This window comes from Cyprinus carpio, chromosome B13 (genome assembly GCF_018340385.1).
Source record: "Cyprinus carpio isolate SPL01 chromosome B13, ASM1834038v1, whole genome shotgun sequence".
NCBI classification, from domain to species: Eukaryota; Metazoa; Chordata; class Actinopteri; order Cypriniformes; family Cyprinidae; genus Cyprinus; species Cyprinus carpio.
The window spans coordinates 23,132,177-23,151,414 of record NC_056609.1 but is presented as its reverse complement, the minus strand read 5'-3'; the positions used below and the strand labels follow the sequence as shown (position 1 = coordinate 23,151,414).

Sequence of the window (19,238 nt, the reverse complement as noted above, 5' to 3'; positions counted from 1 at the left end):
AGATGTGACAAATATATTTTGCATTCTAACTTTTTGTGCTCATATAAGGTTAAAATGTGTTCATTTATGCTTGTTATCAATTATGTGTGACCAGGGGCCCCATTAATAAACATGTAGAATGATCCTTAATATGAATGTACAACAGTTTCCAGAAAGTTCCTGATTATACATTTTCTATATGCACAAAAATTGTTTCATCTCAAGTTCGATTGAATCAACTCCATCAACAGAATGCCCACAAATATCACTTTATGGTTCAAAAGAAGTCTTTATTAATGAGGCCCCTGGTCTTTCTGGCAGCCCTTAGTCATTCAAGAGCATTAGCTGAATGCATGTTAGCCTGATAAGAGCTAATGAAACTAAATTTATGATGCTATGAATATCAGATATTCTTGTAGATTTTTTTTGTCATTGACACATTCTTGACAAATGGTCTTTTCCCACTCAGGTAGACAGGAACTGTACTCACTTGGCTGCAAATAGCGGCCCAGGAGCTCTACCATGATGACCACTGAGTGGAGCAAATGTGCATTATTTTCATGTTTGTTGCCCCAAACATGATGAGATAAAAGATAAAATCTCTGTAAAACGTCGTTTGGCCCATGATAATGATTACAACTTGTGTTTTTAAACATGTAGTATTTTATTGTCTTATAAATAGCACTGAACTCAACATACGACATCCATTACAAAATAAACACAGGCTGCTTTCATGTGAGTGTCAGAGAGAGAAACCGTATTTACAGTGAGAAGATGGCAAAATGGTGAACTGTCAGAACTAATACTGTGATTTTCTAACACAGGCACAAGCAACACAGTCAGACCGTATCTTTTCAGTCTGATTCTCCACACCGTCTGACCATGGGCCTGAGCTGTAGGTGCAAGATGTAGCTGTGGTGGGTGATTGTGGCGATATGTTCCTATTGTAGCGTTGAACAGTCCCGCGTCTCTTTCTCTCTCTGACTGTACGCTCCACTGTTACTGTCCACAGTGCGTCTGCGTGTACTGTGTGGGGTCAGTTTTGTTTCTTGTCCTGCTCGGGCTGTTGGCCAGTCTGGTGTCCAGGGAAGGCGTGATTATACAACTGCCTGTGGTTTGCTGCTACACTGTACAGCTTATACAGAGCCTGAGGGAGATGGACAGGAATATACGACGTGTTAATGTGAAATGTCTCTTCATATTTGTAAGATGTTGTGAAAATGTCTAAATAGGTAAGTGTGTTCAGGTGTGTGTGTGGGTAAACACCCCTTACCTCATTTGTGCTTCCCTAAAACAAAGAAATGAGGAATACAGTTAACCAATCTGTAATAAAAATGTTACCTGATTTTCTATCTATCTATCTATCTATCTATCTATCTATCTATCTATCTATCTATCTATCCATCTACAGATTTTAGTTTTATTGTTATCTTTAACACTTATCTTATTTACTTATCTCTAACACTCTATTCATTTTCTAACTGCATGTTTTCTTAAAAAAGGCCTCTAACACTAGCTTTCTCTATTTCTCTGTCTTTTTCTATTTTATCTACCTGTTTTTGTTTAACATTTTAATCCACAAAAAATGGTGATCAAAAGATATATATGAAACATTTAACTCTTTAATTTACATAATTTTTTTTAGCATTTGTACATTAATTTACTTCACTGAAAAAAACTAGTTTGTTTTAATATTTTTTATTATATGAATTATTATTATTATTGTGTATATGCACTACCATTCAAAAATTTTTAGTCATTAAGTTAAAAATTAAATTAAAAAATTAATCAATAAATTAAAAAATTAACATTAAAAATAACAAAAAACATAATTAAATACATAAAAATATAAAAAAATAAATATATATAATAAATGCAGTTGTTGTTGTTGTTGTTTTAAATTTTTTATGTTCCATTCATTAAAGAATCCTGTAAAAATTTATTACGGTTTACATAAAAATATTAAGCAGCACAACTGATTTCAATATTTATAATAATATAAAACTTTTCTTAAGCCCCAAATGATAACTGAAGGATCATGTAACACTGAAGACAGAAGTAATGGCTGCTGAAAAAGCAAAACATTTATATAACTAAGCTATATCTATGCGTACTTTAAAGTACAGTAAGTATTTATTTCCTCTTAAATGTTGTGTTTTACCTGATCCCACAGCGCTCCGGCCACCTGGTCAATGACGGCGCCCAGTTCTCTGTATTCTCCTGAGTAGCGGATGTACGCCCAGGTGCACAGAGTGATGAGCGCGAAGCCCAGCACCATGTTGCAGATGCTTGCGATGATGTCAACACCCACGAACCCCGTGATCCCTGCGGCCACATACATCACAAAGATCACCACGAACAGCGTTGCAGGTGTTCGTGCCGCGTGGAAGATGTTTTTGGAGTCGTTGTGTTTGATGTACTGCACAAACAGCTCATCGATCTCCGCCTCCAGCTGCAGCAGGTAACGCCGGCTGAACTCCTCTCCACCCATTTTCTTCACGCTGCGAAACAACGTCAACGCCTCCTCGCGGATGGCCAAGTGACGCGTCTGCAGCTCGCTCGGTGCGAGGAAAGGCCGATCTCCTCCACTCACCTAAGGTGTATATGACACATCTGATGAAGAGGATTCACACTAATACGACGAGAAAGTAGCTGTTAGTATCACACTCACCTCCTCCATCTTCTTGTTGTATAGATCTTTAGCTGCAGCCACTGCAGCCAGATTATTTGCTTCTGCTGTGGCCTGTGGACACAATCACACCCTCACACTGTCATACTGTATGATGCTAATAGCTCTTAGGTGTATTTACTGTATGTCAGGCTGTGGATGTGGAGTGTGTGTGTTAAGAGGTCATACCTGTAACATGGATTTTGGATGTGGCAGCTCCTCTCCCTGGTAAATCTTGATATATGCCTAAAATCATAAACAGCTGTTCCGTTCACTCAAGGAATTCCACATATCAAATGAACAATTGTAAACTTCATAAAAATTAGGGATGCATGATTGGTACCATATTGGTTGCTGGCAGTAGATTTTGTAATATCAGGATAATATTGGATTTATAATTCTGCATTATAATTTCCTCTAACAATGTTAAATGTAATCTTTAGTAAATTCATTTACTTCAAATTTAAAATGCTAATTTACAAAAACAGTAATTATTATGGTATATTATATATAAATAATTTGCAGTCTAAGATTTTATAAATATTTTTGAAAGAAATCTCTTCTGCTCACCAAGGCTGCATTTATTTGATCAAAAATAAAACCAGTAAAACTGTGAAATATTATTACAATTTAAAATAACTGTTTCTATTTGATTATATTTTAAAATGGCATTTATTCCTGTGATTGCAAAGCTGAATTTTAAGCAGCCATTACTCCAGTCTTCAGTGTCACATGATCCTTTTCAGGATTATTTGATTAATAGAAAGTTAAAAAGAACAGCATTTATTTTATAGAATGTTTTTTGTTACAATTTAAGTGTCTAATGCATTCTTGCTGAATCAAAGTATAAATAAATATATAAATAAGTAGTATATATAAATAAAATGTAAAAACCTACTTTATACTTTTACATATAAAATTCTTATACTGGCTCGCTATTTATGAAAATAATGTCAGCAGATGGATTTTTTTATATCTTAATAAAAATGTCTTCCCATTTCATTCCTAGTAGTAGCTAATGCACCTCTAACAATACTATTACCTTGAAGTACTCCAGAAGTCCACGGCAGGTGATTTTGCTTCCATTTATCTCTTTCACGTCCAGGTTTTTGGGGAGTAGTAACCATGGAACAAGCACTTGCAGATTATTGATAAAATCTTGATCGATCTCTGAAACACATGATTGGAAACAGGTGTTTTTGAACTTCACGGTATAAGGACGCCAACATAGCTTCCACATATTTGAGCTCAGCTACAGTCTACTGATAAGCGTGCATCTGTAGACATACCCCTCAATCTGCCGTCAAAGTGTGGGTTTGTGGCCACCTTGAGTCCCGGGTGTGGCATGAGGAAACAGGAGATGTTGGTGAAGCAGGAATGGATGTGTTTCCTCACGTTCTGCAGCTCCTCATGTTGATTCTCTGAGATCTACATATGAACACGTTGTGGTGGTTATGATTTCAGTTTTTTACTATGTTAGCCCTTTCATACTTTCATATATTAACCTCCTGACCTTTAATCTTTTCTCCAGAAATTTAATTCCTCCTTCCTGTCCATAGGGAAACTCATATGGAAAGCTCCAGTCCCGCACCAGAAAGATCATTGATGTGTAAAAACACATACCAGATGAGTACTGATGTTCATTTAAAGTAGTATAATGCATATAAAAGCATTTCATAATGACAGTTGCATGAAGAACAGTCTGTTTCAGAATGAAACTACAAAAAGGCTGTCAGCAGAAATATTAAAATACAGCAAATACCTGAAACGGTTTAAGGAATGTTTCTTCCATGGCCAGTCTGCCGTATTCAGTGAAAAGCTATAAATGTCAACAACAAAAAAAAAAATTATAATAATTTTTTTAAGTTATTAATTTTTACTGTTTCACTGCACAAAAACAAAAAACTGCGATCTAAATAAATTTCCTTTCAAAATATTTATTTCATACCAGTGGTTTTTCTTATTAACATTAAAAAACATGGCTTATAAGCTTGTCAGGTTTATCTAATTTAAAGCATAAATTGGAATTGCCATATTGTATTTATGTATTTTTTATTGTTTTATTTGTTTTTATTATCTTCTTGTAATTACACAGCATGTTGTGGTATACTCTGTGTTTTTATAGTGCTTTATAAATAAATATTTCATTAATTTGAATCTAATTAAACTCTGATAACAACCACGATTCAACAGCATTGCGAGTGGTCTCTATACCTGCAGATGCTGAAGATCATCTTCCTGAACATTCTGAGATATGTTATACACCTTGAAAAAGAAAAGATGACATCAAGGTTCCATTGAATTTCATTGAAAATATGATGGACAGACATGTTTAAGGTCACAGGAGTTTTTTTTGTACGGGTTGTGGACTACCTGCATAGAGCTGATCATGGTACTGAGGGCAAATACAGTAGCTGAGTCACGGAGAGTGGACTGGCTGTCAAAAGTCCCCTGTGTGTCCATTAGCAGCACTGCCACCTACAGGAAAAACAGCATAATGCATATCTACACATTATGAAATTTCCTGTGGTGATTAGTGTTTAGTTTCATTTTCACATACAGGGCTGAGTTACAGGCTCTGCTTGCACAAATATATTAGAATATAGTTTCACTCAAGTCATGAGAATGAGTATAAACTTTTGTTCAGTCAGTATGAGTCACTATGTTTACTACTTTTATTCAACAAGGATCCATTTATTTTATTTAAAGTGACAGTAAAATCATTTATAATGTAATAAAATATTTATAATTCAAATAATTGCTGTTCTTTTGAACTTTCTATTCATCACAGAATCCTGAAAAAAATATTTAATGTTTTTAGTATTGTAAGTAATTTAGTAAATGACTGAAGTAATGGCTGCTGAAAAATACGTTTTGCCATCACATATTTTAAAATATTACATTTAAAAATATATAATATATATATAATATATTATATATAATATATATAATATATATTAAAATAGAAAACAGTTATTTTTCATTGTATGTCATTTTATTACTTATTTTTATTACTTGTGATTATTTTTCATATTTTGACTTAATAAATGCAGCAAATTAGGCAGGTTTGGTTCTCACCTTGCTACCATCTGGTTTGTCCACCAGGAAGACTTCACTCCAGATCTGAATGCCAGTGGTCTCCCGCTCTGAGCCTCCTCTCCATGAGAATCCCGTCAGCGGCTCATCTGGGTCCCCCAGCCACTTATCACTGGCCTGAACGCAAACACACATATTACAGATTAAACAAACTTCAAAAAGAAGCTGATTGTGATTTGGAAGTAGTCTGAGAGCTATAATACTTTAGACTATGAATTAAAGCCAATCACACCTGGCTGTACATGTAACGCAGCATGAAGTCCATGAGGAAGGATTTGCCCTTGCGGAAGGCTCCTGCCACAGAGATGGCCACCACCTCTCTGTCTCTGACCTCTTCAGCCAGCAGGATCTTACTGAGGGCAGCCTCATCCAGCTCAAATGTGTGGTCATCTTTCACCACCAGCACCTGCACGGGACGCGCCCGTCCGTCTGTCTCCTCCTCCTCTGAGCTCCAGTCATACACGTTCTTATCCACGAAAGATCCTGAGCACAACCACATTTAAATATGTTAGTCCTGCTATTGCAGCGACTGTCAAAATGGTAACTGATAACCACAGACATCAGGCAATGTAAGCAAACCGCAACCGACAGAGGCGCCATGCACTGTTAATGCTCTTAAAGCTGCTGCTTCTAAATGCAATGCTCTATATGGATCATAATTTATGGGTTGTACTGATACTGAAAGTGAAAGTCTGTTTGTTAGTACACTGTGTGGTGCAGTGTTATTTTAGTATTAGTTTTTATATAATATTTTATATTATTATTTTAAATTTGCTTTTCTTTTTATATTTTCTTCATAAAAATATTTTCATTTTAATATTCATTTAATTTTGGTCATATTAATATGTGCCTTTGTCATTTTATTATTATCATCACATATTACTGTTTAGGTTTACTTCATGTTTATTTTAGGTTTAGTTTTTACTTCCAATTTATTTTATTTTTTTTAATATACAATTAGTAATTTTAGTGCTTCAATTTATATATGTTTGACCTAACTTACATGATAGATATATATATATATATATATATATATATATATATATATATATATATATATATATATATATATATATATATATATATATATATATATATATATATATATATATAATATAATTTAAGATTTTTTAAATTAACAGATTAAATAAACATGTTTTTAATGGTTAGGTTTAGTTAACAGTAATAACTCTGGTAGGGTGTGTGTGAATTAATGGAGCATTATTCCACATTATGCTTTAGATAATAATCTGTTTGATAATTAAATTAGGCCTAAATCCAAATCAGAGATGATTGATCATAAGACAAATGTTATGGAAGAGCATTTCAGTTGCAATGACTCAACATAAAAACACTTTCTTTTCTCAATCTAACATTCTCCAGGGACAAAATGTGGAGTCATGGTTTAGTAACGCTTAATGCAGCAGACAGTCCTAATGGAGCTTTAGTGATGATCTTGACCTTTGTCATCAAGGCTAGTGTGATGGGGCTCATAGAGATGTTTTATTGGTTAAGAGGTCCCAAAGTACATTTCAGACCTAATGTAACAACAAAACTGGTTTTCAAGCATTATACCAGATGCTACCCTAATGGTTAATGTGTTTGTATGTGAACTATGTAAAACACCAGGTTGCTCTGGAGGACCTGCCCTCTAAAGGATATTCATAATGTACATAGGGATAAAAGGACCTTAGTAAGCCCAATTCAAATTATAAGGATGTCATGTATCTGTTCACAGCATTGCATTTACACTTCTGCCATTGTTTAGCACCAAAGTGACACCAATATTGTCCCAACACTGTAAATTATTCACATTCAAATTAGCTTGTAGAGCTCTCTCTCTTGCTCTCTGTCATGTCATATGCACCTGGACAGGCCTGGTTAGAGCAGCAAGCATTCCATAAGGCTGCCGTGTATATTATATAATTCAGCATCTCCATACAGGCCTGTAGCAGATGTACAGAGGCTCTGCTTATATGGGTCACTAGCATCAATCACTTCACACACAGTCAAATCACTTCTGATTTTAACCACTGCAATGTAGAGAAACAGTGACGTGTGATCTAATACATTTGCCTGAAACATCAGTATCAATAACACAAGAAAGTAGTATTAAAAATAAAGCATATTATTGACTGGGATTTGTAAGAAATGGGTGTGTGCATTATACAAACGAGCACTAATTTGTGCTCCCACAGACATCACAATACTGCAAATATCACATTGCTTTTCAATATAGATGTTCCAGCAGTAAAAAAATAAATAAATAGGCGTCATCACGAACACGCACAGATACAGGGCGGAACAGGGCTGTGGTCCGGACCAAATCAGCTGATTTGGACAGGGGAAGAGCATTGTTTTTGTTTGTGTTTATTTGTGTGTGTTCCTGAACATACAGACAGAGTGTCTATGTAGCAGCATCCTCATAATTTACAGAATCGCACAATAACCCGTCTCATATGCCGTCTCACGTCTGGATGGTTTGTTGAATTAAAAATGGACTTACCCCAGCTGTCTCTGTCCTTTTTGTCTCGTGCCATGTCTCACTGGGTGTTTTGTTTAGTATTCGGGTCGGTTCGGTTCTAAACAGCGATCATGAGACGAATGCGATGCTGGAAATCAGCTGCCAGAGATGGAGGCTCATTCTCATCTGAAACAAATGTGCAGCGCACCGTTGCATCGCCTAGTGGCGCTGTGGGACGCTCGGCTGGTAAACAGCTATACTGATATAATTTAACTGTAATGGGCGGGGCTTAGAGACACTGACGCTGTCTCTAATTGGTCTGGAACGGTTGCTCTAAATTATAGCTCTCATATTTTAACTGTATTATTTCAATTTAGTTTTTTTTTTTTTTTTCATATCAGTGTCATCATTAAGGATTAAAATATTATCTAGACCTGTCAGCACTGAATCCCTTAGAATAATAGATTTAACAATAATTACCGTTTACGCATAGAAAATACATATTAATTCATAACACTATTATTAATTTATATTAATATATAATAATAATAATAATAATAATAATAATAATAATAATAATAATAATAATATCATTAGTTTGTTAAACAGTCTCTTCTCTTTATTGTATCTCTCTCTGTCCTCACTCTGACGGTGAATTTGCAAATAACTGTAAAACATGACGTCCATTTAATAATTATTAGAAATGGTAGGCTAATATTCATAAGCTTCGCTTATGTGGATCTGAGAATATCCGTCAGATGGCGCTACGCGTACACTAAAAAGAAAACAAAGAAAAAGAAAAAAAAGAAATAAAGAGGTGTTAAAGAATGAAAGGTCATAATAACCCGTCTTTTACTGAAAGACAAGTTTTATCTAGTTTGTTTAGATTGCATGCACTGTAAATCATAAGCAATAGATAGCCTAGTTATGACTTATCATTTAAAACAAGAAAAATAATCTACACTAATTCAAGACACCAGATATAAATAACACCAGTTAATTATTTTATATATTGTTTTAATTATTTATTTTTCACCATAACTATTGAATGTAACCATTGTCTATCCAGATACTACGTTGTCCCTACAATGGTACCATTATTGCTCAAATAATGCACAGTGAGTGAATTAAAGTGGAAGAGATATTGTATAACGCTTTAACATTTTGTTTGCTTTTATATAGTATGTTTGCTTTTGTGTGTCTGTGTGCGGTTTTGAGTGTGTGTCTCTCTCTCTCTGTCTGTGTGTGTGTGTGTGTGTGTGTGTGTGTGTGTGTGTGTGTGTGTGATTTTCTCTCTGTGTGTGTGTGTGTGTGTGTGTGTGTGTGTGTGTGTGTGTGAGGTCTGGTGATCTGGCTTCAGTTGAAGTTAGTTTGCGCTTTCCTCTGTTCCTGTTGGATGGTTATTTCGACGCAAAATGAACTTCGGATGAACGTTTAGGAAAACTTTACATCTCCATGACTTCCGAGGACAACGATTAATCGCACAAATGGTGAAGTGTAAATCAAATTTTCTGAATTTAAGTTATTTATTTAGCGTTGTAGTTTGACGCTGTTTATAGCATTAGCTTTAGCTTCGGTTGAACTTTACTGTCACTTAGAGCGAAAGGCTCTTAAAACACTCACCAGCTAACCTTAAATGCAACTATTTATCTGTAAAATCTGGATTATGCTTTATGGACATATTTGTATGTTTATATTTGGTCTTTAAAAATGAAGTTTCAAGCTGAAGTGATTATGTGAGATTAGTTAGCTGAGTTAACGTTAGCTTCATAAGCGGAGATTCAGACAAAAAAAAAAACTTTAATTGCAGAAACATTCAAAAGAAAAAAAAACTGTCTTTCTCACTATGAGGGGGATACTTTTAAAACAAACCACCTGTTTTGGACAGTTAACACTTCCTGACACCCGTCAATAATTTTGACATGTGTCCAAATAACTGAATGTAACGTTACAACTTAAAATCTTCTATATTGTATTTAAAATTAAATGCTTTTAAAATGTATAAACATCTAAACCACATACACTCTTAAAAAAACATGTATATTTCTAAAACATATTTTTTTTTTCTCTATAAAAAAATTTAAAAAAATAATAATTTATCTGTTTCTTTCTGTCTGTCTAAGCTTAGGTGTGCTGATGTTAATATCATGTTGTTCTGGTTTCTGTTATTTTTTCAGGGGGATGTGGACCGCAGGTCTGTTGTAGAACTGAATCTGGGTCATTAAAGTAGTAAATCCTCCAGTCCGACAGCATGGATCTGCTGGGCCGGTCCGGAGGGGAGATTCAGCGCAGAAACCCGCAGCACGACTTTGAGCTTATCCAGAGAGTTGGCAGCGGGACCTATGGAGATGTGTATAAGGTACTGGACCCATTATACCTGGGACTCATGAGACAACTCTATTATATAGCAAACAGTAATATATGTATGTATATGTATATATGTATATATATATATATATATATATATATATATATATATATATATATATATATATATATATATATTATATATATATGTATGTATATATGTATGTATGTATGTATATTCGTACATATATGTGTGTAGTTGATATTTGGCTTCAGTTTTAACCAGTAACAGTTTGTTAATATGGTTATGTGGTTGTAATGTTTCCGTGTTAGGTCAGAATATTCACCTGGAGTCATCAGTCTTAGGCACTTCGGTTGCCATTTGATGCGAAGGGCTACTGATATGAGCAGTAGCAAGAAAAATTAATAATGTGTTTATTTAGTTATTAATGTTGTTATTTTTTTAGCTGTTTAGGAAGCCAAAGGCTTTTAAAATTGTGGCAAACTCATATTCAGGAAATGTTTGGCTTTTGCACTGTCATACCACACGTGGAATATTTCCTGCAGAAATTAAAGCACTAAATCTGAAGAGACTCATTCCTTACCGTGTGTTACCCCGGCATGTGTTCATTTACTGCCTTTCCAAATCCCTCAAGAGAAAAAGGCCATATAAGGTCAGAAAATCTCTCAGTAGCAGCTCCTGAGAAGAGTAAGTTTTCAGTGTATTAATGACATGTGGTTGGTTGTTTCCGTGAAAAGAATCGTTTGGTTTGAACTTAATTATGTAAATGGACCTAGCGAACACTCCTGCAAAGTTTTATATAGATGTATAGAAATACCCTAGCAACCACTCACTACTCACATTTTAGTGGCGTGTTTTTTACACGTGCACACACAACTCTTCAGAAAATGTCAAAATCTATTTTGTGGTTTATTCTGGCTAAAAACTGAATTAATCTTCGGGAGTTTTGCTCATAGGTTTTTGCTGAGAAATGCAGTAGAAATAAATATTTGAAACTGCAAAGGGCATGTGGGATCTGTGAGTTCTCATTCTGAATTATGCTCAAGAGATTCAATTAAAAAAAAATCATACTTGATCTCATGGAAACTTTGATCAGAGATTTATTAACTTGCATTTGGCTGAGTCTGAGTGCAGCATGAGTGTTTAATTTGTTTATTTGGAGACTAAACACACACACATTGTCCCCCAGGAATTTGGATGTAGCCGGCGGTCTGGAAGTGCTTGGAAATCTGGTGAATGTTGTAGTTTCCATTCATTCAGCAGAGTGCAGGAGTGTGTGTGTGTGTGTGTGTGTGTGTGTGTGTGTGTGTGTGTGTGTGTGTAGGTCTGCGTATTACATTCACTGCTTCTGTTATTGTTCACTGGACACATTTCCTGGCTGGGTGTGTGGCTGCTGGTTATGTGGATGATCTGAGGGTTCAGCATTGATCCGTCTGATTACATTACAGTTCTAAGGTTATTGTTTACTGTAAGGCTGGATGGCCTAAAACCTAAAACCATTATATCTCAATTATAACCGTTTTTACTATATTCAGGATTTCAGGAAACAAAGAATTTGGAGAAGAACAAAACAGAATTTAGAGAAAAATATAACATTTCAAAGAGCCCTAAATAGAACAATAAACTGATTTTTACAGCAGCAAGATTTTTATTTTATTTTTAATGATGAAAAATTGTATCTTTGAATTTATTTATCGAAAAAGAAAGTTTAATACAGCAAAACCTTTGCAGATATATTGTGAATATTCAATATATTGCTCAGCCCTAGTGCACAGATCAAATTGGGCTGGTTTACTGGTCACAAACTAGTTTAAGAATTGTATTCTAAAGCATAATGGGTTACAGAATAAAGTTAAAAATTGTATTAAGATTAGTTAACTTCAGGGCTGCACGATTAATCGCATGCATTTGCCATGCGTGTCTCATCAGTAAAGCCGGTTCCGTGATTAGCGGTAAATGTCTGTCACCTGTTTTCAAACGGGAGCGGCAGTTAATACACAGAGCCGTAGTTCACTGACAAGCTACGCAATATTCTGTACATAATTGAGATTAATCGCATTCGATTATGAACACGATATTGCTTAGCTTGTCAGTGAACTATGGCTCTGTGTATTAACTGCCGCTCCAGTTTGAAAACAGGTGACAGACATTTACCGCTAATCACGGAACCGGCTTTACTGATCATACACGCATGGCAAATAAATGTAATTATCCGTGCAAGATTAGTTAACTGTATTCATAATGATTTAGGGCTATGGTTAGCATAATCTTGCCTGCTTGGCAATAAAATGTAGTTATCTGCTTCAGATAACTGATAGCTTTCATAGTGCTACTGTGAGTTTTACTGTACGGTAAAGATAGTACAAAGCAGTCATACCGATTTACTTTGTTGTGTGTTATCGATGGACAGCATTGACTGAATTGGTGGTACATGTGGTTTGCTCACTAAGGTCACATGTAACTTCCTTCCAAACACTTGTTTTTCTAACTCAGATGTGGATGCGTCTTGCTACTCATGTTGTTTCACACATTCACACCCAATCATACTGGCCAGTTTATCAGGCTCGGTCTTAATATAAACACTTTTTATGAACTGCTAAATCACACCTGCAGGTTATAAGGCAATCTGCAGAATTCACACAGTCACAGGAATCCTGAGAATGTCTCGAAAATGCATAAAATCTTATAATGTCATAGATGTTTGTATGATGAATTTGAAATTTCATTTTATGGGTCTTAGGTTAATTTAAAAATCCATAACCATTAATCATAAAACATTCATGGAATTGGCAAGAAAATTCACTAGCAAATAAGTGTGCAAACCTAGAGGTATTAAATAGACATTTCATCCAGGACAGCTCACAACTCTTTTCTGTGTGTGCTTCTGTGTTTTGATGGCTGTCGTCCTACTTCCATTTGGAAATGATGAGACTGTTTCCATCAGAGACACGGCTCTCACTTACATGCTCACATTCCAGTGTTTTGATCGGAAACTATTCTCACTCTCTCCTTTTTAAATCACTCTTCCCTCCTTGTGTTTGTATTCTGCAGGCTCGTAACATCTCTACTGGAGAGCTTGCAGCAGTGAAGATCATCAAACTTGAGCCCGGTGAGTATGAAGCCATTCTGTTAAGCTTGAGGAGGTGTGGTGTAAAGTCTGTGGTGTAGCTCATTTGACACATCCTGTTTTGTTTTCACCAGTGGAGAATGAGAGGAGAAATTGATGGTTGTTTAGGTTGATGTACATGAATGCTAGCACCTCCTTTTCCCAAAGTTTTAAGTGAGTGTGAAGCGTTATGCAGGGTTTTTCCTCGCTTGGAAATGGTCTTTGGTTGTAGCTCACACACATGTCCAGTTGCAGTTAGTTCATAATTAACATAATGTTTTTGCAAATTATAGCGTTTAAAGTTGGAGCTCCTTGAATTATGGACAAACCTGTCATTTTTCCCCCTTGTGTAAAAGCTGTTCCGTTCTCATGCTCTCATGGCTTTGTTTGACTTCAAGTATCCCAAGAGATGACTTAAATCATTAAGAGCCAGATGAAAAGAAACAAACATTGTCTTTGGAAGCACTTAGTTAAGTGGTCTAACCTTTCTGTAAGGTATTTCAATTTAGTCATATATATTGGGTGCTTATGTTATGTATTCATTAATATAGATGATCAGCTATAAAGCTGCACAAGTAATTGAAATAAAACTGAAATAATGATATGGCTTTGTGTGATTATCAGTTTACAAAGGTTATTTGTAAATATATGCGCTGCATGCTTCAGAGTGAAGTGCAGCACATTTTCACGTGAGCAGCTCATAATCTGGTGTTTTCAGTGTCTCGGAGCGGTTGGATTCGTGGTAATTGCTGGTCCACACAAATTCATCTCTGCATGTGCTTCATGTTTGGGGTGCTTACAACATGCATTTGGAAATTACATTCATCAAGTATTTCACTTACCAAACAAAATCTTGACTAAAAAAAAAAAAAATTAAAAATTTTAAAAATACAAAATACAATATAACATTACACATTACATTTTATACACATATAACACACTCTTATATCCAAAGCAAAGCGACATACAGTGCATTCAGGCTAACTTTTTTTTTTTTTCTTTTTTTACCTAACATGTGTTCCCACAACCTTTTGCGCTGCTAACGTAATGCTCTACCACTGAGCCACAGGAACATATATATTATAATATAATATATATGATAGAACAAATAATATTATTATTGTTGTACTGTTTTTCTTGAATATTCTATTTTTATTCCATAGTGAAGTTTTACGATAGTAATATTGCTTTAGTTTAATATTTTAATATTTGCTAATATTAATATTTTAATATTTGCTTATAATAATCATAATTTATTATTATTTTATTCAAATTGTGCCACCCTATTTGATTGTTCATTTATTTTATTTTATGTTATTATTTATTTTAAAATCATTTAAAGTCACTAGCAAAGCCACAAGCTTTTTCCCCTAAAAATGTTGTAGTGCTTTACAAAGGAAAAGAGATTCTCAAAATTGAAAGTTGCAACTTCTCTGAAGAGTGTTTTGTGCCACACTTGATAGTTTTGTGCAACGAAAGTTTACAGCCATATAGTTTAATGTCTGCTTGTCACTTTATTGAAGGGTCTGGTGGACATGACAGATTTTTTTTATCAAGGACCCACTTGATTTTAAAATAACATACTGACTAGTTGATAAAGAAAATGTAAATTTGAACATCTTTAGTATTCTTGTACTAGGTAAGAAATAAAAAGTTTCACTTCCCATAGAGCTTCAAAGATGTGCCTTGAATTGCTGTTTAGTTGAGAGCACTGTACTGTCAAATAATTCACAAATATGTTTTCTCCATACTGCACGAGTCAGTTGGATCACATTTTTGAGATCAGAGGTGTCCAATCCTGCTCCTGGAGGGCCAACGTTCTACAGAGTTTAGCTTCAACCAGCTCTAACACACTTGCCTGGCAGTTTCTAGTCTGTCTGAAGAGGTTAAGGCTAGAAGGGAATCAAGAAATACAGCTGCAGCTATACTGGGCAAGCACACAGTAATACAGTGTCACGCTGAACAACAATAATTACTGTATGTGCATTATTGTAAGGGGTAGGTTTAGGGTTGGGGTAGGTGTAAATGTTAATAAAACACTATCTAATAGATAAAAAATTTAATTTATTTTTTGTTTCTGGCCATAGCTGTATCCCTTCTAGCCACAACCGTCTGAAGACCTTGATTAGCTGGTTCAGGTGTGTTTAATTAGGATTAGAGCTAAACACTACAGGGCAGTGGCCCTCCAGGAACAGGTTTGAACACCCCTGTTTGAGACTTTTGAAGTGTTTCGCATCTTGTCTAAAACCACAAAACAGGATATGAAGGCACAGTCATATAGAATTCACCTACAAATTTGCCTCAACCCCCTGACATTTTTCTTGGGCGGTTGCTGAAGAAATGTTAAATCTTTAGCATTCCTTACCATGAAACTTAACAATCAGTTCATAATTTTTTCCACAGAGTGACTGGTTTGTAATGAGAAGACTTTGTAGAGAATGTAGAAAATGAAGTTACACAAGTTTCCTTTCTGATACTTTCTGATTGCTTGCTCCCAACACGTCTGTCCCAATAGAGGCTGATTGACCTTTTATAGTGAACTCAATGACGTGTGTGCATTTTTTTTTGTCAGATCACATGATGCTGTTGATCAGATTCCTTCAGTTGGTTGTGTCATTTGCTTTTTCTGTTAGTAATTCAGTGTCTTGTGAAATCAGTCATCTGAAGTTATTGAGAAGGGAGGCACCAGAGGAACATCTGGGACCAAGTGTGCTTGAAAAACAGGCATAATCTGATATCCACCTGAACGCAGGTGTGAGCTCTTGTGTGTTTGCCTTTTTTAGAAAGCTGACTCATTCTCGTATGTTTAGCAGTCATCTTTAAAAGCAGCCCATCAGCTGCAGTTTTAGTGTGTATCTGTGTGTGTTTGTGCAGAGTTGTGCTTGACCACCAATGGTATCTCATGGAGAACTGAAAAGCTGACTGTATTCACAACTTTTGTTGCACTAGCCACAGCCTTACCCTGCTGCAGGAAAGAAACTTTGACAAAAAACAACTTCGACTGAGCCGAGACACACTTGTTGACGTAGAGAACAGATTTCTTTCTTTGTTCATTGGCTTTTTAAAACCCCACCCCTTAGAAACGATCCAATCGGAGCGTAGCAACTGTTTCTAACCAGTGGGACGTCTGTCGAGGGCATTTTTTTACTGTGGAATTCTGGGCTCTCGTTCCACTGTTGAGAGAGGATGGGTGGTTTTTGTCATAGTTCGGTTTGTGGAAATGTTATATATGAATCCCAGTTATAAAATATGCCAAGCATGACTAATTATAATGAAGTCATTAATTGTAAATAAGATTAAATAATGTTTTCCCCTGTGGTGGACTTTTAATTTGGGATTAATTTGCTGATACTTTCAGTTCTAAATTTATCACAAACAGCTGGCTAATAGGTTTAGATCATGTGTATCCCAAAGCATTTTGTGGGCTATTCTTGTAGCTTTTCCTTGATCTCTTTGACACAAATTCCAATATATTAGATAGCCAATTTCTGTCTAAAATCTGTTTATGTTTTGTTGAGAGTAAATTTAAAGAGATCTGATAAGTGACGTTGTAGTTGCATATGAATGTCTCAAGAGAAGTGAAGCTTCTTCATGTAAGTCGCTTATCTAATTTTAAGTTTGCACCCAAATAAAGAGTTTACCTAAACTGTTCCTTATACATTTCTTTCCAATCTGACAGCTTCGGTGTATGAGACAATTAAAAAAATCCTGCCTAATCTCCCTTGAAGACAAACCACATGTATTATGCTGTAATTATAGTGTAAGATACTTTACTGTTCAAAAGTTTGGTGTCAGGTTGTTTTTTTTTTTTTTTTTTTTTTAGAAATTAAAGGGATAGTTCACCCAAAAATGAAAATTCTGTCTTTAATTACTCACCTTCTTGTTGTTTCAAACCTGTAAGATCTTTGTTTATCTTCGGAAGATGTAATCCAAGAGCTCTCTGGCCCTCCATAGTCACCTAGGTTCCTACCACAGTCAAGGCACAGAAACGTAGTAAGGAGATCGTTAAAATTTTCCATGTGACATCAGTAGTTCAACCCTAATTTTATGAAGCTACAAGAATACTTTGTGCGCAAAGAAAACAAAACAAAAAATTTATTCATCAGTTCTTCTCCTACGCATCACCCTGACGCCATTTTGGAGAGTATTCCTCTGAATGTAAATAAGGCGTCTTCTGCGTCAGCAGCACCACGCGCATGCATTCATGCAAAAAAAGCATGCGCATGCATCAAAAATATCTTAATTTGTGTTCCAAAGATGAACAGAGGTCTTAAGGGTTTGGAACGACATGAGGGTGAGTAATTAATGACAGAATTTTCATTTGAACCATTGCTTTAACATTTTATTAAAAAAAGATATTACATTGCTCATAAGTGACAGGACTGACTTTTACATTGTTACATTTTGCATGTTGTTCTTTTGAACTTTCTATTCATCAAAGAATCCTAAAAAAAAATATATCATAATTTCCACAAAAATATTAAGCAGCATAGCAAAGAAATGTTTCTTTAGCAAATCAGCATACGAGAATGATTTCTGAAGGATTGTGTGACACTGGAGACTGGAGTAATGACTAAGACTGGGTATTGATTCAGATGTCCCGATTCGATTTGATTTAGATTCGATTCTTGGTTCGATTCTCGATTTTAAAAAAAAATAATTACATTGTGTATATAGTTTTAATACAAATGCTATTGATATTTCTAAAAAACAAAATGAACAGTACACATCAGTTTACAAATGGTGAATTAATAAAAAGAAATTAAGAACCACAGGCCTGTATTTTAAACCTAATCTTTTTTTTATAAGGTCCTTTTGTAAACAATAATAATTTTTAATTAATTTAATTAAATTTATTTTTATTTTTTATTGGTAAAAATTGGTCCTAATCAAATGAAAATTAAACCCTTTTATTTTTTGGCAAACAATGTGCTGCACAACAGAGGTTTACTGTTAAAATTAAAAAGAAAACAAATGTGATTATTCTTTTAAAAATAAAGATTTATTAATATTTATTAGTAGTAGTCGCATTGTTGCTACATTGAGTCTTAAGACTGCTAAATGGTAATATATTTCTGACACAGTTTCTTCATGTTAAACTAAACTTTTATTTTGACGTGAGGAATTTGCAGCTGCTGTGTATGTGATATCATATGACAGTAGTTTTCTCGAATTAAACAGTAAAATGCTTATGGAGTGACTCTCAGAGCAGCTGGAGATGTTATTCTTGTGTTTTATCATTATATAGTGAGACGACAGAAGCTAAAAACACTGCAAAGTCGTCCGCGCTTTAGTATGTGTGTAGTAAACGTTGCGCCATCCGCCATTCATTCATTGCAGAATTCATGGTGCGTTATGCGTGAATGATGTCAAATGTTTCCACAGATTTGTAGTATTACTACAGTATTTTACCTGAGCTTTGCAGATCGTGCATATTGCTTTGTTCTTGGTTCTTGTCAACAGTGGGTGCTTCTCAATATCCCTTCTCGTTTCCTTGCTTCCCTGTCCTCCATCCTCTAACCCGGAAACATCTCAATTTTCTAATTGCACCACGAGGAGGAGAGGATCGAGGAGTGAGTAGGCTTCCTGAGGAGTC

General features: G+C 35.1%; 2 protein-coding genes across 3 annotated transcripts in view; one reads left to right on the top strand and one right to left on the bottom strand.

The window, feature by feature from the left end:
- Positions 1–622: 622 nt before the first annotated feature.
- LOC109059151 (atlastin-1-like) lies at positions 623–8,455 on the bottom strand. The gene is made up of 14 exons (XM_042737357.1): positions 8,250–8,455; positions 5,976–6,226; positions 5,726–5,860; positions 5,021–5,125; positions 4,862–4,912; positions 4,410–4,466; positions 4,161–4,253; positions 3,937–4,075; positions 3,690–3,817; positions 2,837–2,893; positions 2,651–2,722; positions 2,141–2,572; positions 1,253–1,267; positions 623–1,126 (listed from the first exon to the last, which is right to left on the bottom strand). Exons 1-14 carry the CDS (start codon positions 8,281–8,283, stop codon positions 1,016–1,018), a joined length of 1,680 nt encoding a protein of 559 aa, XP_042593291.1. The 5' UTR covers positions 8,284–8,455; the 3' UTR covers positions 623–1,015.
- A 1,075-nt stretch (positions 8,456–9,530) lies between these two features.
- Positions 9,531–19,238, top strand: part of LOC109059130 (mitogen-activated protein kinase kinase kinase kinase 5-like) — a 29,817-nt gene continuing 20,109 nt past the window's right edge. For both annotated transcript variants that reach the window (XM_042737356.1, XM_042737355.1), the window contains exons 1-3: positions 9,531–9,697; positions 10,385–10,566; positions 13,588–13,645. In XM_042737356.1, coding sequence (XP_042593290.1) covers positions 10,459–10,566; positions 13,588–13,645 — 166 coding nt within the window. In that variant the 5' untranslated portion in view covers positions 9,531–9,697; positions 10,385–10,458. The remainder of the gene's footprint in view (positions 9,698–10,384; positions 10,567–13,587; positions 13,646–19,238) is intronic.

Bases quoted from the DNA above. Each gene is read 5' to 3' on its own strand.
- LOC109059151 (XM_042737357.1), bottom strand. From the start codon at position 8,283: ATGGCACGAGACAAAAAGGACAGAGACAGCTGGG. The intron at 4,913-5,020 runs GTAGTCCACAAC...TTCTTTTTCAAG, and splicing joins CCATGATCAGCTCTATGCAG to GTGTATAACATATCTCAGAA. The intron at 2,723-2,836 runs GTATGACCTCTT...TTGTGTCCACAG, and splicing joins ATCCAAAATCCATGTTACAG to GCCACAGCAGAAGCAAATAA.